Source organism: Schistocerca piceifrons, chromosome 5 (genome assembly GCF_021461385.2).
Source record: "Schistocerca piceifrons isolate TAMUIC-IGC-003096 chromosome 5, iqSchPice1.1, whole genome shotgun sequence".
NCBI classification, from domain to species: domain Eukaryota; kingdom Metazoa; phylum Arthropoda; class Insecta; order Orthoptera; family Acrididae; genus Schistocerca; species Schistocerca piceifrons.
The window spans coordinates 661,581,173-661,606,104 of NC_060142.1; the positions used below are offsets into that span (position 1 = coordinate 661,581,173).

Below are 24,932 nucleotides of genomic sequence, written 5' to 3' on the forward strand. Positions count from 1 at the left end.
CATGCTGCGAGAAAAAAAACCGCATATATGCACAGCAGAGCACAGAAAACCATTTTCTTCCTCGCAGTCGGTCGTAACAGAAAAACTGTGCATCGTTGTTTTTAAAAATATATATCCTATGTCCGTATGAAAGTCTATTAGAATACCTTTTAAAAAGCTGAAAGTAAATCGGTATAGTAATTTTCTGCCGTCTGGTAGAAACGTTTCCCTTTATAGGGTGTTTCGAAGGTAGTGGTCAATATTCAGGGATATGACAGGAATGTCAAGTAAACATGGGATTTAAAACCCAAACCTTAAGAGCTATGGGCAATTCTTGATCTTCGATACAAACAAACCTCCTCTACTGCAAGCTCTCTGCTTTCTATACTTTCGGAAGTGGTAGCATGGACCAAAACAAGAAAAAACTCTCCAGTAAACATGTGCTCTAAAATGCATACCTTACGAAATACGAGCACTTGTTCATAACAAGAGTTTTGTTTCAAAGCACCAAAGATGAACAAGCTCATAGCTATTAAGGTAAGCGTTTTAGAGCACATGTTTACTGGAGAGATTTTCCTTGTTTTGATCCATACTACCACTTCCCAAAATACGAAGGTAAAGAGCTTGCAGTGCAAGTAATTTGTTTCGCAACATTGAAGATCAAGAATTGCTCATAGCTCTTGTATGTGTGTGTGGTCCAGAGACTGGTTTGATGCAGCTCTCCATGCTACTCCATCCTGTGCAAGCTTCTTCATCTCCCAGTACTTACTACAACCTACATCCTTCTGAATCTGTTTAGTGTATTCGTCTCTTGGTCTCCCTCTACGATTTTTACCCTCCACGCTGCCCTCCAATACTAAATTGGTGATCCCTTGATGTCTCAGAATATGCCCTACCATCCAATCCCTTCTTCTAGTGAAGTTGTGCCACAAATTTCTCTTCTCTCCAATTCTATTCAATACCTCCTCATTAGTTAGGTGATCTACCCATCTAACCTTCAGCATTCTTCTGTAGCACCACATTTCGAAAGCTTCTATTCTCTTCTTGTCTAAACTATTTATGGCCCACGTTTCACTTCCATACATGGCTATACTCCATACAAATACTTTCAGAAACGACTTCCTGACACTTAAATCTATACTCGATGTTAACAAATTTCTCTTCTTCAGAAACGCTTTCCTTGCCATTGCTTGTCTACATTTTATATCCTCTCTACTTCGACCATCATCAGTTATTTTGCTCCCCAAATAGCAAAACTCATTTACTACTTTAAGCATCACCCGATTTAATTCGACTACATTCCATTATCCTCGTTTTGCTTTTGTTGATGTTCATCTTATATCCTCCTTTCAAGACACTGTCCATTCCGTTCAACTGCTCTTCCAGGTCCTTTGCTGTCTCTGACAGAATTACAATGTCATAGGCGAACCTCAAAGTTTTTATTCCTTCTCCATGGACTTTAATTCCTACTCCGAATTTTTTTTGTTTCCTTTAGTGCTTGCTCAATATACAGATTGAATAACATCGGGGAGAGGCTACAACCCTGTCTCACTCCCCTCCCAACCACTGCTTCCCTTTCATGCCCCTCGACTCTTATAACTGCCATCTGGTTTCTGTAAAAATTGTAAATAGCCTCTCGCTACCTGTATTTTATCCTGTATATATAAAATATTATAGTACCAAAAAATTCGTTTGTATAACAAAATAGCCGAGAGACATCCTCTTCGAGACCCGCTTGTCTTATACGACACACGGAACTGGTAAATTTGTGTGCAGAACCCATGTAACACCAAAGAAACATACAACAGTAGTTTTCTCAGCTTTGGTGAAGTATCATGACGCACGACAGCAAGTTTCATCGCTCTGAGTCGACAGTTACTGAAGTCAGTTATTGTTTATTTAAAGTCCGCAGTCGAAGTACAGCGAAACGATGTCGAGAATGTGTAAATGTGTGCTTTTATTCATTTATTTAGGTCCTAACTATCTAGAACCGATGCTGTTTTACTATCAACAAACTGGTAATGAAATATTAGCTTCTTGCAGCACTAAGATGGCACTTTGCAGTAGGTTAATGCATGAGTTTCACATGTGTGTCGGGTCTGGCACAATGGATTTGCATCTTGTACAAACTTTTTTACATTTGTAAATATTCAGCAGTAATTTGTTATCATTTTTCGCACATTTCGCTATTTTAGTGATAACATGTCAATGCGTAATATATAAATAACAATAATAGTCATAATTAAAAGATAATGACTTGATCGGTGGTAAAATAAGTAAAAAATTTTCCTTTGTGTCAGATGATGAGATACGTCATAAGCTGGAGAGGGTACTCGACATTGACGGAAATTTTATCAGAGCCTGACAAAATGTCAAGCGATGGTAAGGATGAGACCTTCGTCCCATCTATTGACATAGGATCTGTAGTTTTCTCGTCTGATGACGACCCAGACGTGGCGGATCCATAATTACTTTTGTCATAATGATGAAGTAATCCTCCTTGGCCCCATACAAACGTGTTTGAGCCATTACCACCTGCTCCAGCTTTTGAAGAGGCAGTACTTCATCAAGTACATCGCATACATTTTTGAACTGATCCCCACACGTGCAGACCAGATGTGATTCATATGTACTGGCAAGTCACTACATTCAACAGCTGAAGAAATAAAGATGTTTTTAGGTATATCTATTAAGATGTCTTATCGAGGCTATACTAGAGTGCACACAATATCCTATGTGTGAAAGTATAACTGTGTACTGTGATGTAATTACAAGATTTCTGTGTGCTAGTATCCTCTTCGTTTGAAGTTTAGAAAATATTTAATCATAATATTGCCTAAGCCCATTTTATAATTTGTTTGTCTTGAATGCCAGTGTGTTGTATACGACACATCATTTTTTGGAAAATCCAGCCAATAATTTTTGAAACATGTTACACTTTCTTAACCTTGTTAGTCCACTGATTAAATGTAATAGAAATATTAGACGGATAAATATACCGTTCTGCTAGTGGACCTGAAGAGGTTATACAGCTGAGTGTATGGGTGGATGGAGAGACGTAAATAGTGTGACGTCAGCTGGTGTATGGCGTCAGCCTGCAATGTAGTCTCGCCACTGTTCACTCGGCCGCCATGTTTCATCAGCGAGGTTGAGGGGGGGGGGGGGGGGGGAGGGGGAGTGACAGTATAAGAGAGCTGACCGTCAGGAGCCACTCCAAAGGGAAAGGAAGCGACGGAGTGGCAGCAAACGGAACTGTGCGTACATTTTGCTCCGTGTTGTTACCACCGATTTCCAGCAGTAGTCTCGGCGATTCCTTTCCCGTGGTCCTTAAGCACGTTGCGGAACCAGGAGCTATAATTCCACAGGTCGCTATTAACTCTTGAGATGAATTTCGCAGACAAATTTCTTCCGTTTGCTAATAATCTCTTCCGCGCTGCCATGCTGCGGGTGGCAATTAAGTTTTCATTTCGTTAGATTGGGCTTTCTCTGCTCCGCCAGCGAGCTGTAGACCACAAGAGCGAGAACCACAGTCTTCTGGGCTCTTTTGTATCCTCGACAGAATCACAATAATTGAAAGTAGTCCTCTACGCCTGGCAGCTACGAAACACTGTCGACAATTGTCAATTTCTACGAGTACGTTTCCCTGCTGCTGATCAACCTTCCTCTAATAATTATACTTTCAGTTCTTCCACGTAGCGCCCAGAAGAGATGCAGCAGGGGCTTTAAGTAGGTCTACTGTATTCCCATTCGGGACGAAATACATCCAAGCCCCGTTCCTGCCATTCAAATTTCAGTTTTCTATGGTTTGCCTGATTAACGTAAATGTTGGAACAGGTTTTGAAAAGCACATGGCCAGTCTCTTTTCTCGTCCTTATCACATCCGAGCTTATGACAAATGGTTCAAATGGCTCTGAGCACTATGGGACTCAACTGCTGAGGTCATAAGTCCCCTAGAACTTAGAACTACTTAAACCTAACCAACCTAAGGACAACACACACATCCATGCCCTAGGCAGGATTCGAACCTGCGACCGTAGCGGTCGCGCGGTTCCAGACTGTAGAGCCAGAACCGCTCGGCCACCAGCGGCCGGCGAGCTTATGACATATCTGCTGAGCTTCTCTATCGGTCTTCTTCCGTTGCCTCCATGACACTTCACCAATTGTAGCTAAAGTTAATGTCAGCCTATTTATACGACTCTTTTTTATAAAGGGTATCTTGGTATCTTAATAACACTGCTCAGTTTCGTTCTTGAATAAAACACGTTAGTTACTTGAAAAATTGAATAACTTATTTCTTTAGCTCCTCAAAACAATGCGGTTACGTGTGGAAAACAGTATCGAACTAATCACCAGCAACACTTTACAATATTTCAAATACTTTCCCACGTATCTCGGTCGATTTCTGCAACGTCGCGCTCAATTTGATCCTTTAGTTTCGCGCTCAGTTTGGTCCTTTTAGTTAAGGCTACGTTCTCGATTTGTCCGCGCAAACACACGACTCCACTTAATACAAGGCGTCACGTCGTGGCCAGTTCTGGCCTCCTTGCGTCAGATGACACAACGGGCGTGATTCGCTAGCGGTTCACCAAGGAGCCGCTGTCTTGCTGGAAACACTTGTTTTCGAGATCCATCCCCTCTAACTGGAAACTCATTTGAAGAACTCGGCTGTAGTTACTTGAAAAATTGAATAAGAGACATGCGTTTTTTTTAGAAATTCCGCAGTAAAGTTTCAACAAAATCTCATAAATGAGGTGCTTCAAGTACATACATAATGATTTTTTGTTCAGATTAAACCATTGTTTACAATATTTTGAAATTGGCAGCTCTTCAGCAACGGTTAGAGATCGATAAATTGTTCCACAACAGTCACCCAGAGGCAACGAAAGGTGATTTTATTCAACCTTTGACCATAGTTTCGACGGATGTAAACCCGTCTTCTTTGAAATACGTGAAACTAAAATTTCACGTTGGAAAAAGACGAAATAATCAAGAAATCTGACGTTTGAACAACGAAAATACGCTGGCAGAGCATATGATTATATGCATTATCAAATATGTTGTCTCCTGGCTGTATCCTTGTATGGACAAGGGGAATCGATCCCAAGTCTTGGGGGGGGGGGGGGGGGTAAGACATCAAAGGGGGCGAGTTGGAGCACGAGAGGCTCCACAAGACATTTTAATTTCCACTGTCTATGCTTTTCCAAAAAAAATTCGTAAAACTTTGTCAGAATGACCAGGAAGGATTCAGGATTCACAGTCACAGCAGTGAAAGTTTTCTTACATGTGATATTTCACCATTTTTTTCACTTACTATTGGCTGTATTTGTTGCTGTAAGTACACTTTTCTTCATAAATAAGAGAGATTCTTCGATGAATTTTGCACAGCGTACAAACCATACTTACAGCTGTATGAAACTGTAGAATTTTCCAAATCTGTTAAAAACTGTGAGTTTTTTTCTAAATATGAAGTTTAAAATGTAACAGCTCATTCATTTTACAATCAATGAAATAAATTCTAGAGTTTCATACACTTGTAAGTATGGATTGTATGCTGTGCAAAATTCATCGAAGACTCTCTCTTACTTATGAAGAAAAGTGTACCTATAACAACAAATGCAGCCAATAGTAAGTGAAAAAATTATGAAATTTCACATGTAAATAAAATTTATTTTCGTATGTTTTTGAACTTCCACTGCTGCGAGTGTGAATCCTGAATGCTTCCTGATTATGCTGACAACGTTTTACGAATTTATTTGTAAAAGCATAGACAGTGGAAATTAAAATGTCCTGTGGTGCCTCTCCTGCTCCAAGTCGGCCCGTTTGACGTACTACCCTCTGAACCATTATGAGTTCGGAAGGTTAACCATTGCGCCACCTCACTTGGTATGAAAACGTAAGAGAATTAAACCAAAGCGCGTTTGTGAACGACAGAACATGAATCCGGCATGAGGAAGAATTGGCGGATATTCCGAAAAGCTCTATGCAGCGAGTAATAACCAAAAGCTGGAGCGTCCACTCTTAGAGGTTCCTAAAGTAGACGTGGCTAGTTTCTCAATCAGATGCGGGTCAGATGAGAGGGACAAATTGTTTGTGCGGGTATGCGGACCATCTGTAGTGTCAGGGGACGCAATGCCAGGTGAGGTTCACAGATTCGCGAGGGACCGACAGCCTCGTAAAGGCGCTGTGTGGTGTCAGCTTTCTGCAGCCTCGCTGATGGACAACACTTCCTGCAGCAGAATGCCAGCAACGTAGCGGCGGCGACTACTTACTTGTCCCTTACTCCGCACTGACAACCTAGATCGTGTTTCCTGATCTGGCCGCTGTAGCATCGTGACTGGCATTTCCAGCACCAATGAGCAGCTTACGGCACTGCGCAGGAAACAACGGAGTAGTGGGCCCAACCTGCAAGTGGAATCATGAAAGGACTATGCGTCTCCCGCAGCCTCGGAAGCACTGCGCTCGATTGTTGTAATACGCGGAAATCGAGCAGTGAATGGTTACATGTATTATTCAACATGGATCATGGGTGAATAGGAAAGGCTACACCAAAACCACAACAGCGGGGAGAGCATAATTTTGATTCCGTAATTGATGTACAGTGTGCAGGGAATATTTGCAGAAGGTAGTCGTAAAGTTTTAAGACATCACATCCTGTACGGTTTTCGAGGGATTCTTATACCATTCTCACTGAAAAATAGTGGCAAGTTCAGGGAACGATAGTGAAGATCTGAATATGGATAGCCATCATTTCATCTTTCTCTCCAAACGAGATCATAAAGGTTCTACAATACTGAAATGCCTTCACAAAAGAAGACGAAGTAAATATTCCAGAATTCGAATCGAGAACAGATGCCTACATGAGTAACGTAGAAGTAAATATCCTCGGAGTAGTGAAGCAACTTAAATCACTAGATAAAAGCAAGTCTTCTGGTCCAGACTGTATACCAATTAGGTTCCCTTCGGAGTATGCTGATGCATTAGCTCCATACTTAACAATCATATACAACCGTTCGCTCGACGAAAGATCCGTACCCAAAGACTGGAAAGTTGCACAGGTCACACCAATATTCAAGAAAGGTACTAGGAGTAATCCACTTAATCACAGGCCCATGTCATTAACGTCGAAATGCGGCAGGATTTTAGAACATATATTGTGTTCGAAGATTATGAATTACCTCGAAGAAAACGGTCTATTGACACACAGTTAACATGGGTTTACAAAACATCGTTCTTGTGAAACACAACTAGCTTTTTACTCACATGAAGTGCTGAGTGCTATTGACAAGGCATTTCAGATCGATTCCGTATTTCTGGCGTTCCGGAAGGCTTTTGACACTGTACCACACAAGTGGCTTGTAGTGAAATTGCGTGCTTATGGAATATCTGTGATTTCCTGTCAGAGAGGTCACAGTTCGTAGTAATTGACGGAAAGTCATCGAGTAAAACAGAAGTGATTTCTGGCGTTCCCCAAGGTAGTGTTATAGGTCCTTTGTTGTTTCGTATCTATATAAACGATTTTTGAGACAATCTGAGCGGCCGTTTTAGGATGTTTGCAGATGACGCTGTCGTTTATCGACTAATAAAGTCATCAGAAGATCAAAACAAACTGCAAAACGATTTAGAAAAAATATCAGAATGGTGCGAAAAGTGGCAGTTGACCCTAAATAACAAAAATGTGAGGTCATCCACATGAGTGCTAAAAGGAACTTGTTAAACTTCGGTTAAACGATCAGTCAGTCTTATCTAAAAGCCGTAAATTCAACTAAATACCTAGGTATTACAATTACGAACAACTTAAATTGGAAGGAACACACAGAAAATGTTGTGGGGAAGGCTAACCAAAGACTGCGTTTTATTGGCAGGACACTTAGAAACCTACTAAGGAGACTGCCTACACTTCGCTTGTCCGTCCTCATTTAGAATACTGCTGCGCGGTGTGGGATTCTTACCAGATAGAATTGACGGAGTACATCGAAAAAGTTCAAAGAAAGGCAGCACGTTTTGTATTATCGCGAAATACGGGGGAGAATGTCACAGGAATGATACAGGATTTGGGCTGGACATCATTAAAAGAAAGGCGTTTTTCGTTGCGACGGAATCTTCTCACGAAATTCCAATCACCAACTTTCTCCTCCGAATGCGAAAATATTTTGTTGACGGCGACCTACATAGGGGGGAAAGATCACCACGATAAAATAAGGGAAATCAGAGGTCGTACGGAAAGATATAGGCGTTCAGTCTTTCCGCTCGTTATACGAGATTGGAATAACAGAGAATTGTGAAGGTGGTTCGATGAACCCTCTGCCAGGCACTTAAATGTGATTTGTAGAGTATCCATGTAGATGTAGATGTAGAAATGTGGTGACTGTTTTGGCCAGCGGAGATGCGGCATTTCATCCTCCTGCTCACAAAAACAGTCCTGGAGGACGAGAGCTGTGTGAACAGAGATCCTGTCCTTTCTTAACACAGCATCACCGTTCCTGGACACACGTCATACCATAGGATGAACCAGATCACTCAAAATAGCCACACAATACTTGGTAGTAATGCGACGTTGCAGAATGACCATGGGGCTCATGAATACGAGGATATGGCTGCCCAAATCGTAACCAAAGCCCAACTTAGAAAGTGTAGAACAAGACTCATCCGACCAAATGACGTTCTCACAATGCGCCACAAGCCATGTTTTATAGCTTCGACACCACCTTTCCCTGTTACGTTCATTTCCAGCACTGATGAGTGGTTCTGGAATTCCCACTCGCCGCGTAATTCCCTACTTATGGAGCTCTGTCCGTGTTGTTCTGGTGCTGACAGGGTTCGCGAGTGAGACATTCAGTTCTGCAGTGCCTCTTGCAGCTGTTTTTTCGTCACACTCCTCTTCAACGATCGCCTGTCACATTCACTCAACATACACTTTGGTCCGCTTTCCCTGCATGCGGTATAACTCTCCCAGTAGGGCTACTTGGAACACCAAACAGTTCGGCTCCCTTTTTTAAGAAAGCACCGACCATATGAGCAACTACAATCTGCCCACATAAAACACACTGCTCTTTGGCATAATGCACTCACCACTATACAGTACACTTTTCAAATGGTTCAAATGGCTCTGAGCACTATGCGACTTAACTTCTGAGGTCATCAGTCGCCTAGAACTTAGAACTAATTAAACCTAACTAACCTAAGGACATCACACACATCCATGCCCGAGGCAGGATTCGAACCTGCGCCCGTAGCGGTCACGCGGTTCCAGACTGAAGCGCCTTTAACCGCACGGCCACACCGGCCGGCACAGTACACTTTTCTCATTATGACCTTACGAAACTATTATCGTCCGGTCATAAGTGTGGATTCTTTTACTTCCAAAAATGGCTCTGAGCACTATGGGACTTAACATCTGAGGTCATCAGTCCCCTAGACCTAACTAACGTAAAGGACATCACACACATCCATGCCCGGGGCAGGATTCGAGCCTGCGACGGTAGCAGCAGCGCGGTTCCGGACTGAAGCGCGTAGGGTGCATGGCTAACCGGAACTTTTATTTTTTTTATTTTTGAGTCATCAGTCTTCTGACAGGTATGATGCGGCCCACCACGAATTCCTCTCTAATGCCAACATTTTCATCTCAGAGTAGCAACTGCAGCCTACGTCCTCAAATATTTGCTGGATGTATTCCAATCTTTGTCTTCCTCTACAGCTTTTACCGCCGACAGCTCCCTCTAGTACCTTGAAAGTCATTCCCTGATGTCTTAACAAATGCCCTGTCATCTTGTCCCTTCTTCTTTTCCATGTTTCCTAAATGTTCCTTTTCTCACTGTTTCTGCGGAGAGTCACCTCATTCCTTACACCGAGCGAGGTGGCGCAGTGGCCAGCACACTGGACTCGCATTCGGGAGGACGACGGTTCAATCCCGCGTCCGGCCATCCTGGTTTAGGTTTTCCGTGATTTCCCTAAATCGCTCCAGGCAAATGCCGGGATGGTTCCTTTGAAAGGGCACGGCCGACTTCCTCCCCGTCCCTCCCTAATCCGATGAGACCGATGACCTCGCTGTCTAGTCTCCTCCCCCAAACAATCCAAACCAATCATTCCTTACCTTGTCACTGTTCCTAATTTTCAACATTCTTCTGTAGCACCACATCACAAATGCTTCGATTCTTTTTTGTTCTGGTTTTCCTGCAGTCCATGTCTCACTACCATGCAATGCTATAGCATTGCACATTCTCGGAAATTTCTTCTTCAAAAGTTTAATATTAACAGACTCCTTTTGGCCAGGAATGCCTTTATTACCAGTGCTAGTCTGTTTTTACGTCCTCGTTGCTCCGTCCGTCATCGGTTATTTTGCCGCCTAGGTAGCAGAATTCCTTAACTTCGTCTACTTCCTGATGTCCAATTCAGATGTCAAGTTTCTCGCTGTTCTCATTTTTGCTACTTCTCATTACTTTCGTGTTTCTTGACTTACTCTCAATCAATAGCCTCTATTCATTCCATTCAACAGATCTTATAAATCTTTTCCACTGTCACTGACGATGGCAACATCGCTAGTGAATTTTATCACTGATATCTGAATTTTAATATCACTCATGAACCTCTCTTTTATTTCTCTCACTGCTTCCTCGATGTATGGATCGAACAGTAGGGGCGACCAGTTCGCTTTAATCCGAGAAATTCGCTCTCGATCTCCCTGTCTTATTGTTCCCTCTTGTTTCTTGTACATATTGTATGTTACCCGTCTTTCCCTATACCTTACACGTATTTTTTCTCAGAATTTCAAACATCTTGGCCCATTTGACATTGCCGAACTGTTTTTCGGGTCGACAAATCCAATAAAAGTGTCGATTTTTCTTCAGTCTTGCTCGCATTATCAATGACAACGTCAGAACTGCCTCTCTGGTGCCTTCACCTTTCCTAAAGCAAAATTGATCGTCATCTAACAGATCCTCAATTTTCTTTTCCGTTTGTCTGTATAGTATTCTTACCAGCAACTTGGATGCATGAGCTCTTAAGCTGATTGTGCGATAATTCTGGTACTTGTCGGCTCTTGCTATCTCCAGAATTGTGTGGATGATGTTTTACCGAAAGTCTGATGATATATTGCCAGTTTCTTACATTCTACACTCCAACGTATGTAGACCTTTTGGTCACCTCCCCCAATGATTTTAGGAATTCAGATGAAATGGTACCTATCCCTTCTTCCTTGTTTGGGCGTAAGTCATCCAAAGCTCTGATTCTAAACTGGATCCCCTATCTCTTCTCTGTCGACTCCCGTTTCTTTTGTATCAAGTCATCAGATTCGTCTTCCTCCTCTTAGAGGCTTTCAATGCACTCTTTCCACCTATCCGCTCCCTCCTCTGGACTTAACAGTCGAATTCCCGTCGCACTCTTAATGTTACCGTCCTTGCTTTTGGTTTCACCGAAGTGTGTTTTGTCTTTTAGATATGCCGAGTCAGTCCTTTCAACAATAATTTCGTTTCTGATTTCTTCACGTCTTTCATTCAGCCATTTTGCCTCAGCTTCGCTGCAATCCTATTTATTTCGTTCCTAAGTGACTTGTATTTACGTATTCCTGAATTTCCATGGAGACTTTCGTACTTCGTTCTTTCTTAGATCAACAAAGTATTTCTTTTGTTATCCATTGTTTCTTCGCAGTTCTCAGAGAACTTGAAGCGTATCTTTTCATTCCGTAGGTCTGTATCCCACTTCCTTGCGGACTGATTCTATCTGACTAGTCTCTTAAACTTCAGCCTATTCTTCATCATTACTAAACCGTGATCTGAATCTATATCTGCTCCTGGGTAAGCCTCACAATCCAGTATCTTATTTCGGAATCTCTGCCTCACCGTGACGTAACCTAACTGGAATCTTACCGTAGCTCCCAGGGTTTTCCAAGTATACCTCCTCCTCTTGTGATTCTTGAACAGAGTATCCGCTATTACTAACTGTTATTTGTAGCAGAAATCTATTGGTCTTTCTCCTCACTCTTTCCCACTACCAAGTTCATATTCTCCCGTAACCCTTTCGTCTACTTCCTGCACTACAATCGCATTACAATCCCCCTTGACTATTAAATTTTCATCTCCCTTTACATACTCAACTACCTCTTCAGCATCCTCATATACTTTCCCTGTCTCTTTATCCTCTGCTTGCAACGTCAGCATGTATACTTTAACTATTGCTGTCGGTGTTGGTTTGTTGTCGATTCTGATGAGAGCAACGCTATCACTTAATTGTTCACAGTCACCCACTCTCTGCTCCGCCTGCTCTGCACTACTGCTCTACCTACTCTACCATTCTCTGCTGCTGTTGATATTACTCTATATTCATCTGACCAGAAATGCTCGACTTTTTTCCCATTTCATTTCACTGACCTCCCATTATATTTTGATTTCCCTTTCCAAATCTTCTAGACTCGTTACCGAGTGCAAACGTCTGACATTCCACGCAACAACTGGTCGAACGTTACCACTTCACTGGTTATTCAGTCTTTTTCTCATGGACACGACCCCTTGTCGGTCCCCTCCCGGAGATCCGAATGGGGGACTGGTCAGAAATCTTTTGCCAATGGAGAGATAATCCTGACACATGTCCTGTGGATACACATTACGTGTCTGTGGTTTCCATTGCCTTCTGCGTCCTCATGCTGTTGATCATTGCTGATTCTTCCGCCTTTAGGGGCAATTTCCCACCCCTAGGACAAGAGAGTGCCCTGAACCTCTGTCCGCTCCTCCGCCCTCTTTGACAAGGCCGTTGGCAGAGTGAGGCTGACTTCTTAAAGACATCGGCCGCCATTCCTGATGCTGTTTACTCTAAATTTAAGCAGCGGCAAGGTTAGAACCTCGGACCGAGGAGGTATTGCCTGCTAATCACAAATGCTACCTCTTCACCACGGCATCGGAACTCAACATATTTTTATTTTATTTTGTAGTTTCGTAGGACCAAATTGAGGAGCAAAAGCCGGCCGAAGTGGCCGTGCGGTTAAAGGCGCTGCAGTCTAGAACCGCAAGACCGCTACGGTCGCAGGTTCGAATCCTGCCTCGGGCATGGATGTTTGTGATGTCCTTAGGTTAGTTAGGTTTAACTAGTTCTAAGTTCTAGGGGACTAATGACCTCAGCAGTTGAGTCCCATAGTGCTCAGAGCCATTTGAACCATTTGAGGAGCAAAACTCCAAGGTCATGGAAAGTGTCAGTACATGAAATTACAACATCAAAGTAATAACAGATAAAATTAAATGTTTAGGGGAACCCAAAAAAGACACTCCATAAGTTTACGTAAACGCATTCAGCAATATAACAAGGAATCAGGTTAATTTTTCAAGGAACTCCTCGACAGAATAGATGGAGTGACCAATGACGAAACTCCTCATTTTCGATATGAAAGCGCGTGGATTCCTGCTAAGATTTTTGAATTCTTGTTGTTATTGAAAATGGATGCAGAAGTACACTGCACGTCTGTGGGCACAAGAGTTAAGGAAATCCGATCCAAATGCAGATTGAATTTCTGCCGAGTATTAACCGAGTGGAAGCCGCTTATTCTTGGGAATAAGCTAACATTGTTAACAAGAAACGACGGTAAATTTTATATTGAGAGGCCAATGTCAGAATATCCAGTCTAATGAACAAAGGTTGACAAGAGGTTCGCGAATTTACATCACTTACTGCCTGAACCACCCGTTTCTGAGTCAAAAATATCGTTCGAGAATGGGAAGAGTTAGCCCAAAATATAATACCATACGTCATAAGCGAATGAAAATAAGCACAGTAAACTACTTTCCGAGTCGAACTATCACATACTTCAGATAACGTTCGGACAGTAAACACGGCAGTATTAAGTCTTTGAACAAGATTCTGAACGTGGGCTTCCCACGACAATTTACTAACTGTCTATCACCTAGAAATCTGAACTGTTCAGTTTCAGTAATCATATGCCCATTCTATGAAAACTAAAACGTCGGGTTTGGTTGAATTGTGTATTACAAACTGTAAAAACTGAGCCTTACTGTGATTTAGTGTTAGTTTATTTTCTAAAAGCCATGAACTTAGGACATGAACTGCACTATTTGAAACTGGGCCAATGCTGCACACAAAATCTTTTACTATGAAGCTAGTGTCATCAGTTAACAGAAATATTTTAGAATCATCTGTAATATTAGAGGACGTATCATTCATATAAATAAAGAACAGGAGAGGCCCCAGCACAGATCCCTGGGGTACCCCCCATTTGACTGTGCCCCTCTGAGACTCCACATCATAGGCATTCTCAGCACTGTGGAGCATGACTTTTTGCTGTCTGGTGTTAAAGTAAGAGGTGAACCAATTGTGAGCCACTCGGCGTATTGCATAACGGTCCAACGTCTGGAGCAATATTTTGTGATCAACACAATGAAACGCCTTAGTTAAATCAAAAAATATGCGTAGCCTTCGAACCTTTTGTTTAATCCAGTACCTGACACAGAAAGGCGTTAAACCACTTCTAAAGCCGAACTCTACATTTGATAGCAAATTTTGTAACATAAAATGATCAATTATCTTACATACACAGCCTTTTGAATAACTTTAGCAAACACTGATGGCAAAGAAATGAGTCTAAAATTGTATACCTTATCCCTCTCTCCCTTTTTAAAAAGCTGGTTTACTACTGAGTACTTTAATTGCTCAGGAAACTGATCATTCGTAAAGGAAAAATTACAAAATGGCTACAAATATAGGTAAGTACAGGGCTAATATGTGCAGTACAGTACTTCAATATTCTGTTAGGCACTCCATCACATCCATGAGAGTCCTTAGTCTTCAGTGATTTAATTATTGACTCAGTCTCCCCCTTGTCAGTATCACAGAGGAGTATTTTAGACATTGGTCTCGGAAAGGCATTTTCCAAGAGAGATATCTCATTCCCATTAAAAATTAACACTGACCACACGGTTTTAATTTTGTCCTGTGAATTAGCTATTCTATTTGCCTACCACATACTCTTTGCCTTCCTAATAACATTTTAAACACCTTACAATACTGAAACTTACTGGCAGATTAAAACTGTGTGCTCGACCGAGACTCGAGCTCGGGACCTTTGCCTTTCGCGGGCAAGTGCGCTACCAACTGAGCTACCGAAGCACGACTCGCGCCCGGTACTCACAGCTTTACTTCTGCCAGTACCACGTCTCCTACCTTCCAAACTTTACAGAAGCTCTCCTGCGAACCTTGCAGAACTAGCGCTCCTGAAAGAAAGGATATTGCGGAGACATGGCTTAGTCACAGCCTGGGGGATGTTTCCAGAATGAGATTTTCACTCTGCAGCGAAGTGTGCGCTGATATGAAACTTCCTGGCAGATTAAAACTGTGTGCCCGACCGAGACTCGAGCTCGGGACCTTTGCCTTTCGCGGGCAAGTGCGCTACCAACTGAGCTACCGAAGCACGACTCACGCCCGGTACTCACAGCTCTACTTCTGCCAGTACCTCTTCTCCTACCTTCCAAACTTTACAGAAGCTCTCCTGCGAACCTTGCAGAACTAGCACGCCTGAAAGAAAGGATATTGCGGAGACATGGCTTAGCCACAGCCTGGGGGATGTTTCCAGAATGAGATTTTCACTCTGCAGCGGAGTGTGCGCTGAGTTCGAGTCTCGGTCGGGCACACAGTTTTAATCTGCCAGGAAGTTTCATATCAGCGCACACTCCGCTGCAGAGTGAAAATCTCATTCTGGAAACCTTACAATACAGTTGGTAATGGGCTGCTGTACCAAACATTAGCTCACTTTATTACAAGAATGAAGAAAGATATACTTAATTTTTTACAATCCGTTGCCAGAGGAGTGTGTCGAATACTTAGAACTGTCTTTGAGCAGTAAAGCATCACTTGATGCACATGGTTACAAACTCTCCTCTTGAAGTACACCGGCCGGCGTGGCCGAGCGGTTCTAGGCGCTTCAGTTTGGAACCGCTCGACTGCTACGGTCGCAGGTTCGAATCTTGCCTCGGGCATGGATGTGTGTGATGCCCTTAGGTTATTTAGGTTTAAGTAGTTCTAAGTTCTAGGGGACTGATGACCACAGATGTTAAGTCCCATAGTGCTCAGAGCCATTTGAACCATTTTCTTGAAGTATAAGTTCGACGTTTACAAAAGTGCAGTTCCATCTGATACTTTAATAGCACGCGTGTCCTAACTAGATGGTGCTGACTGCCTCATCGGAGGTCGTGAACAGGCGCAGAGCGACCCCAATCTCGGCTCTATATCGACTTTTGTTCAATGGCATGTGGGCTGAGAGAGAGGGCGTAGCTGCGCGAAGGGGGGCAGGAGGACAGGGGGGGAGGGCTCTCATTCGTCTTTTCGGAATGCAGCGAGACATCGCTAATGTCTGTAGTATCGATGCTCGTTACCGACTTTGGTGTGGCACAACGAATTTTGGACGATATCGCAGGTCTGACCAGACTGATACTTGCAATGTATCAAGGACACTGCACAGTTCCCGTTCATGGTCAAATACAACAGCGTAACCTGCAGAAATTTGTAAAAAAAAATTTTTTTATTTATAGACACAATCACATGTTTATGACACAGTCATAACCGGTTTCGGCCATACAATGACCATCTTCAGATGCTAAAACAATACAAAAGAAAATTTATATTAAAACCTAAAAATATGTGCAATATTTAACCACGCTTATACCTAAAAGCGGCATACACTAAACACAGGTTCATGCGTTGTCAAACTAGGTTGTTGTTGTTGTTGTTGTTGTTGTGGTCTTCAGTCCTGAGACTGGTTTGATGCAGCTCTCCATGCTACTCTATCCTGTGCAAGCTTCTTCATCTCCCAGTACCTACTGCAACCTACATCCTTCTGAATCTGTTTAGTGTATTCATCTCTCGGTCTCCCTCTACGATTTTTACCCTCCACGCTGCCCTCCAATACTAAATTGGTGATCCCTTGATGCCTCAGAACATGTACTACCAACCGATCCCTTCTTCTAGTCAAGTTGTGCCACAAACTTCTCTTCTCCCCAATCCTATTCAATACATCCTCATTAGTTACGTGATCTACCCACCTTATCTTCAGCATTCTTCTGTAGCACCACATTTCGAAAGCTTCTATTCTCTTCTTGTCCAAACTAGTTATCGTCCATGTTTCACTTTCATACATGGCTACACACCATACAAATACTTTCAGAAACGACTTCCTGACACTTAAATCTATATTCGATGTTAACAAATTTCTCTTCTTCAGAAACGATTTCCTTGCCATTGCCAGTCTACATTTTATATCCTCTCTACTTCGACCATCATCAGTTATTTTACTCCCTAAATAGCAAAACTCCTTTACTACTTATAAAATGTAAAACACCGGTCTTATATAGATATAAAAATTTGTTAGCTTTTGTTCACCCTCTTTGCGGTAGATGCGCGCGTCCTCTGTAAGATAGTCTTAAATTTTTCAAAAGCCTAAAATATACAAATTTACTATTAATATTTAGGTCACATGTACATAAAATTTAAGATTACAGAACAGATCGTTAAATCAGTGAAATAACGTTTCAGAACAAAGAGAAAACATTGCTATAGATGAAAATAGTAGCGGCACTTGTAGAGTGTCTTTCTGACGCCCGATAGCGCTGTATTACCGGCTGTTGCCTGTTTATGCCGTTGTCCGTTGGTACGGCAGGGACGACACGGACAGGACGCCGAGTGCAGTGCTCTGCTGCAGGTGGATGGCGCGCTCCTCCGCCTTAGAGGTTGTTGACCTCTGCTGCGGCCCGCACGAGACAGTGCAATACTCGACCGCCGGAAGGCTCCAGCCTCAGCTGAAGCACGTATGTAGTAAAAACGATTTGCTCAGATGAACACATCGTCGTAAATGTTGAAGTATGCGTCTGTTGCAAATTCATTCTGTTCGTTGAGGAGTTTTCCAGGTTCTCTGCGACTTGTAACATAAATCTCCAATTGTTCTAAAACGTCTAATCGTTTACTTTTTGTAACTTAATGTAGAATTTGAAGCTGTTCGTCGATGTTACCAATATTATGACCCTCCGCTTGTATATGTAAGCCTAGCGCTGTCTTATTACTGAGATACGTGTGTATATATTGTAGGCTTTTGAAAAATTTAAGACTATCTTATAGAGGAAGCGCATCTAGCGCAAAGAGGGTGAACAAAAGCCAACATATTTTTATATCTATATAAGACCGGTGTTTTACAGTTTATAGCTAGTTTGACAACGCTTGAACCTGTGTTCAGTGTATGCCGCCTTTAGGTATAAGCTTGGTTAAATATTGCACTTATTTTTAGCTTTTAATATAAATTTTCTTTTGTATTGTTTTAGCATCTGAAGATGGTCACTGTATGGCCGAAACCGGTTATGACTGTGTCATAAACATGTGACTGGGTCTATAAATAAACAAAAAATGTTTTACAAAAGACTCAATCACGCACTCCATAGACAAAATGTCGTTTTTTCCGAAACCTGCAGACTTGTCTAGCATCCGTATTTATGTTGAATGCCTTTCTCGTGATGTTTCCATATAATTGTCAAATCCCTGTACATGTTTGCAGTCCCAGTAAGCATTGGAATCCCTACGACACAGTACTGTAGCGTACCACAAGAGGAGCAAAGTACAATGGTACAGCCCAGTGATAAAACGGGCCACCGTGGGGTAATTAGATTTCTGGACTTCGAGGGGAACGACGTAGCAAACAGCCCATACTGAGCTGGTGGAAGCGTAAGGCAAGAAAGCGTCATCGTTTGGCACACTGATTAGGTGGTGCAGAAGCTTCCAGTGTGGTTAAACAAATCTGAACGACGAAGGAAAAAAACTAGCAGACCATATCCCTTTGAAGAGCCGGCAATTACAAGTGTAGACCCTGTTGTTTGAAGATCGGCAATACAGTCATGGCAATACTGGAAAAATGTACATCAGTCATGGGTCAATTTTCAGCATCTTGTACGACATTCTGAACATGATAAAGGTCGCCGTCGACTGGTTTCTGAGGCTTCTCACGTCCCAGCTCATTCTTTACTGGTCTCAACCACACATGCTGTTTGTTTCTTAATTTATTGCGTCACGATCGCTTAAGTATACACAGGGTGAACATAAATAAAACCAACAAACTGCAGGGATAGATTCTTGATTGGAAATGGAGGAAAAACAATCCTATGAACATGTGTCTGGAAATGCTTCGTTGCCACGGTAAATGACGCTGAAGAATGGAAGTTCCTCTGACCGCGGGCCGTGCCTTCCTTGTATGTTGCAGGCTGTGTGTGTGACGCAGTGTACTGTAAGCAGCCGAATAGCTCTTTGGTAAAGAGTACTGATGAGAGAAATTACACAATTGTGATAGTCTGGGGCAGAAGCCATCGACAATATCCTTCCCATAAACGGAAATCCGCTGCTGATAACCCTTGCACCGGTTGTAGGTGTTAGGCTGGCTCTGAGCACTATGAGACTTAACTTCTGAGGTCATCAGTCGCCTAGAACTTAGAACTAAGTAAACCTAACTAACCTAAGGAAATCACACACATCCATGCCCGAAGCAGGATTCGAACCTGCAACCGGAGCGGTCACTCGGCTCCAGGCTGTAGCGCCTAGAACAGCACGGCCACTCCGGCCGGCTGTAGGTGTTAGAGATAGTAACCCTTGTCATGCAGCGTACACATCTTCGTACTTTGCCTTACACCATGTTAGCGGGCCACTGGCCTGAAGCTTGACGAGGGTTCATCTCAGTATCCTGTAGAACCCGATCCTGCAAATCTGGCGCCTCCCTGTACGTTCTTAACGAAAGAACCCATGATATAACAAAAGAACCCATGATATAAAAGAACCCATGATATAAGAACCTATGATATAAGAACCCATGATATAACAAAGAACCCATGATATAACAAACGCCCAAAAAGAGCTCGAAACGTGTGATGTCTACATCTACATCTACATGGATACGCTACAAATCAAAGAACCCATGATATAACAAACGCCCAAAAAGAGCTCGAAACGTGTGATGTCTACATCTACATCTACATGGATACGCTACAAATCACATTTAAGTGCCTGGCAGAGAGTTCGTCGAACCACCTTCACAATTCTCTATTATTCCAATCTCGTATAGCGCGCGGAAAGAATGAACACATATATCTTTCCGTACAAGCTCTGATTTCCATTATTTTATCGTGGTGATCGTTCTTCCCTATGTAGGTCGGTGTCAAAAAATATTTTCGCATTCGGAGAAGAAAGTTGGTGATTGGAATTTCGTGAGAAGATTCCGTCAAAACGAAAAACGCCTTTCTTTTAATGATATCCAGCCCAAATCCTGTATCATTTCTGTGACACTCTCTCCCATATTTCGCGACAATACAAAACGTGCTGCCTTTCTTTGAACTTTTTCGATGTACTCCGTCAGTCCTATTTGGTAAGGATCCCACACCGCGCAGCAGTATTCTGAAAGAGGACGGACAAGCGTAGTGTAGGCAGTCTCCTTAGTAGGTCTGTTACATTTTCTAAGTGTCCAGCCAATAAAACGCAGTCTTCAGTTAGCCTTCCCCACAACATTTTCTATGTGTTCCTTCCAATTTAAGTTGTTCGTAATTGTAATACCTAGGTATTTAGTTGAATTTACGGCTTTTAGATTAGACTGATTTATCGTGTAACAGAGGTTTAAAGTGTTCCTTTAAGCACTCATGTCGATGCCTCACAGTTCTCGTTATTTACGGTCAACTGCCACTTTTCGCACCACTCAGATATCTTTTCTAAATCGTTTTGTAGTTTGTTTTGATCTTCTGATGACTTTATTAGTCGATAAACGATCGCGTCATCTGCAGACAACCGAAGACGGCTGCTCAGATTGTCTCCCAAATCATTTATATAGATAAGGAACAGCAAAGGGCCTGTAACACTACCTTGGGGAACGCCAGAAATCACTTCTGTTTTACTCGATGGTCGTGCGGTAGCGTTCTCGCTTCCCATGCCCGGGTTCCCGGGTTCGATTCCCGGCGGGGTCAGGGATTTTCTCTGCCTCGTGATGGCTGGGTGTTGTGTGCTGTCCTTAGGTTAGTTAGGTTTAAGTAGTTCTAAGTTCTGGGAGACTGATGACCATAGATGTTAAGTCCCATAGTGCTCAGAGCCAATTACTACGAACTGTGACCTCTCTGACAGGAAGTCACAAATCCAATCACATAACTGAGACGATATTCCACAAGTACGCAATTTTACTACGAGCCGCTTGTGTGGTACAGTGTCAAAAGGCTTCCGGATATCCAGAAATACGGAATCTATCTGAAATCCCTTGTCAATAGCACTCAACACTTCATTTGAATAAAGAGCTAGTTATGTTTTGCTTCACAGGAACGATGTTTTCTAAACCCATGATGACTGTGTACGAATAGACCCTTTTCTTCGAGGTGATTGATAATGTTCGAACACAATATGTGTTCTAAAATCCTGCTGCATATCGACGTTAATCATATGGGCCTGTAATTAAGTGGATTACTCCTACTACATTTCTTGAAAATTGGTGTGACCTGTGCAACTTGTCACGGATCTTTCGTCGAGCGAATGATTGTATATGATTGTTAAGTACGGAGCTAATGCATCAGCATACTCCGAAAGGAACCTAATTGGTATACAGTTTGGACCAGAAGACTTGCTTTTATTAAGTGATTTAAGTTGTTTCACTACTCCGAGGATATTTACTTCTACGTTACTCATGTTGGCAGCTGTTCTCGATTCGAATTCTGGAATGTGGTTGGCCGGCCGGAGTGGCCGAGCGGTTAAAGGCGCTACAGTCTGGAACCGCACGACCGCTACGGTCGCAGGTTCGAATCCTGCCTCGAGCATGGATGTGTGTGATGTCCTTAGGTTAGTTAGGTTTAAATAGTTCTAAGTTCTAGGGGACTTATGACCTCAGAAGTTGAGTCCCATAGTGCTCAGAGCCATTTGAACCATTTGGAATGTGGTTGGTGTCTGTGAGGGAACTTCTTTCGACCGCTTCCATCTGCTTGTCAGTACACAAACACCATCTCAACTTGTTCCCGACACGAATACCAGACTATTCTGCTGCCTACAGTATACTGCGTCAACCACACAGCCTGCAGCAGACAAGGAACACACGGGTTGTGGTCAGAGGAACTTTCATTCGTCAGCTCCATCTACCGTGGCAACGAAGCGTTTCCAGTCACATGTTGCTAGGATCTTTTCCCCTGCAGTTCCAGTCAGGAATCCGTCCCTCCTGTTTGTCGGTCTTATTAATATTCACCCTGTATAAGGTATTCACATTACCAGTTTCGGCAAGTATATGCCATCGTCAGAGGTGCTTAATACACTAAAAAGCTTCGCACACAAAACACTGCACCAGCATTGTATTCTGTCGTCAGTTTTGTCGCAGATCGCTGATTGGCCTACATTACAGAGCGGGAAAGTCTGCGACCTTCACGTTCTGTGATGAGGCGAGGACGGCCAACACATCGTCGCCCACTCGTCGTTTCACTGGCCTTCAGCCACTTTCCTCAGACGCTCACTACAGTAGCAGGCGAGATGCTCATTTCTAGGGTACAGTCCAGAGTAACCCGCCTATAGCCAAAGACGCTTATGTCAGTGGGCTTCCAATTTAAAAGTTTATCGTCGCTAGAATGTATCTCCATTCGTCCGTGCTCCAGTTGTATTCACTATCTGAACAAAAGTCTTCGGACACCAAGAAATGTCAGCAGAGGCAGGCCTGCCTGTATAAAAGGAAGCGGAGAGTACTGTGTTGTCAGTAGAGAAATAGTTACAGCACAGTAGTTTTGACAGGAGACAGAGAAACAAAACCATCAGGGACATTTCAACCGATCTATAGCCGCGCAAGTCGACTGTTGGTGTGACTGTTAAGTGGAAACGCGAAGGAACAACTACAGCTAAATCAAGAGCAGGTGGCTCTCATGTAGTGACGGATAGCCACCGTCGAGTGTTGTCGAGGGCGGTTCTAAAGGACCACATGAAATCAGTGGAAGCAATCGCTCGTGAATTCCGGTGTTGCCACTTGTCCAGACAGCACAGTGGCTGTGTGTTGGTAGTTAAAAAGAGTGCGGTATAATGGTCGATCAGATCCTTGTAACCCACTCATTACTGCAGACAACGCTAAGTGACGCTTGAGGTACCGTAAACAGCGACGCGACTGGACAATGAATGACTGGAACGAGTGATGAACCACGCTAAACCGTGTGGCAACCCGATGTAAGGACTAGGGTTTGGCGGATCCCGAGAAGCGAACATTACTTGCCGTAATACGTAGTTGCCAACAGTGAAGTATGCAGGGGGTGGCGTATCGGTGTGGGAGTGTTTTTCGTGCTTAGCATGTGATCACCTTATAGCACTAACAAGAAACTAAATGTGGAACGATATGAACACAATTTAGAGCATTGTGTACCAGATTGAGGATTTTTTTATTATTATTTTTTTTTTTAGTAAGGAGAACGCTGGAAGCTATCTTGGATGTAGAGCCATCGGCAGATGAAGAAGTAACACCAAGTGTGCCCTGGGGAAGTGAGTTAGGACCCTTGCTGTTCATGGTGTATGTTAATAACCTTGCAGACAATATTAACAGTAAATTTAGACCTTTCGCAGATGCTGCAGCTATCTATAATAAAGCGCTGTCTGAAAAGAGCCGCACAAATAGTCAGACACATCTCGACAAGACTTCAGAGTGATGCAAAGATTGACCAGTTGCTTTACATGTTCAAAAATACAAAACTGTACACTTCACATAACTTAAAAATATAGTATTGTTTGACTAGAGTAACAATGAGCCATAGTTGGAATCTGTCACCTCATACAAATAAAGGCTGCAACACTTCGCCGGCCGAAGTGGCCGTGCGGTTAAAGGCGCTGCAGTCTGGAACCGCAAGACCGCTACGGTCGCAGGTTCGAATCCTGCCTCGGGCATGGATGTTTGTGATGTCCTTAGGTTAGTTAGGTTTAACTAGTTCTAAGTTCTAGGGGACTAATAACCTCAGCAGTTGAGTCCCATAGTGCTCAGAGCCATTTGAACCATTTTTTTTGCAACACTTCGTACCGAGCCGACCGTTGTGGCGGAGCGGTTCTAGGCGCTTCAGTCCGGAACCGCGCTGCTGCTACGGTCGCAGGTTCGAATCCTGCCTTGGGCATGGATGTGTGTGATGTCCTTAGGTTAGTTAGGTTTAAGTAGTTCTAAGTGTAGGGGACTGATGACCTCAGATGTTAAGTGCCGTAGTGCTCAGAGCCATTTGAACCATTTGAACATCGCACTGATATGAAAAGGAATGATCACTTTGGCTCAGTCGTAGTGAAAGCAGGTGACAGAATGCGGTTTATTGGCAAAACCGGCTTTAAGTGATGACTCTAAGAACATACTTGAAGCCCCTACGTATGGTGAGGACAAGATTGGGTTAATTACTGCGCTCTCAGAGGCATTCGGACAGTCATTCTTGCCTCGCTCCACACGTGAATGAAACGGAAACAATCCTAAAAAGTGGTGCAATGGGAAATACCCTCAGCCATGCACTTTATAGTGGCTTGCAGGGTTTGGATGTGGATACAGAACATCATGGTATGTTGCGAGAAATTTGAACGGCGTGTACCTCGACGGCGGTGACCGAGGTGTGGCAGTCCCCTCATTTCCATTTCTCTGTGGAGAAATCATGTAGTGTCGTTCGTCTACAGCTTGCACGAAACATCACCCATCACCTGCGGCTGTGTGCAAAATGTTTTTGTTACGTTCCAGGGGCCGTGTTCCGTACGCTGGCGCTGGTGGCGCTCCTTGCGGTGACTTACGGAAGCAGACACCAGGCTGCGTCGTCTTCCTCCGCTCTGGCCAAGTTTGTCCTCATGTTCTCCAGACCGGGAGCCTTCAACCAGGTAACGCCAGCGGTTAACAGTGCCAGGCGCTTTTCTACCTTCTAGTGAGCACTGTAACTTATGTGGAGGAGACAAGAACAAAAGGCCAAAAGACTAGACAATGAGCTGTACTCTTA

The 24,932-nt window shown here is 43.2% G+C and overlaps 1 protein-coding gene across 1 annotated transcript in view; it reads left to right on the forward strand.

Moving 5' to 3' along the window:
- LOC124798369 overlaps positions 1-24,932 on the forward strand; it is a 239,856-nt gene that overhangs the window by 28,509 nt on the left and 186,415 nt on the right. The window contains exon 2 of the mRNA XM_047261739.1: positions 24,683-24,816. Within this exon, the coding sequence (XP_047117695.1) occupies positions 24,683-24,816 (134 nt within the window). The remainder of the gene's footprint in view (positions 1-24,682; positions 24,817-24,932) is intronic.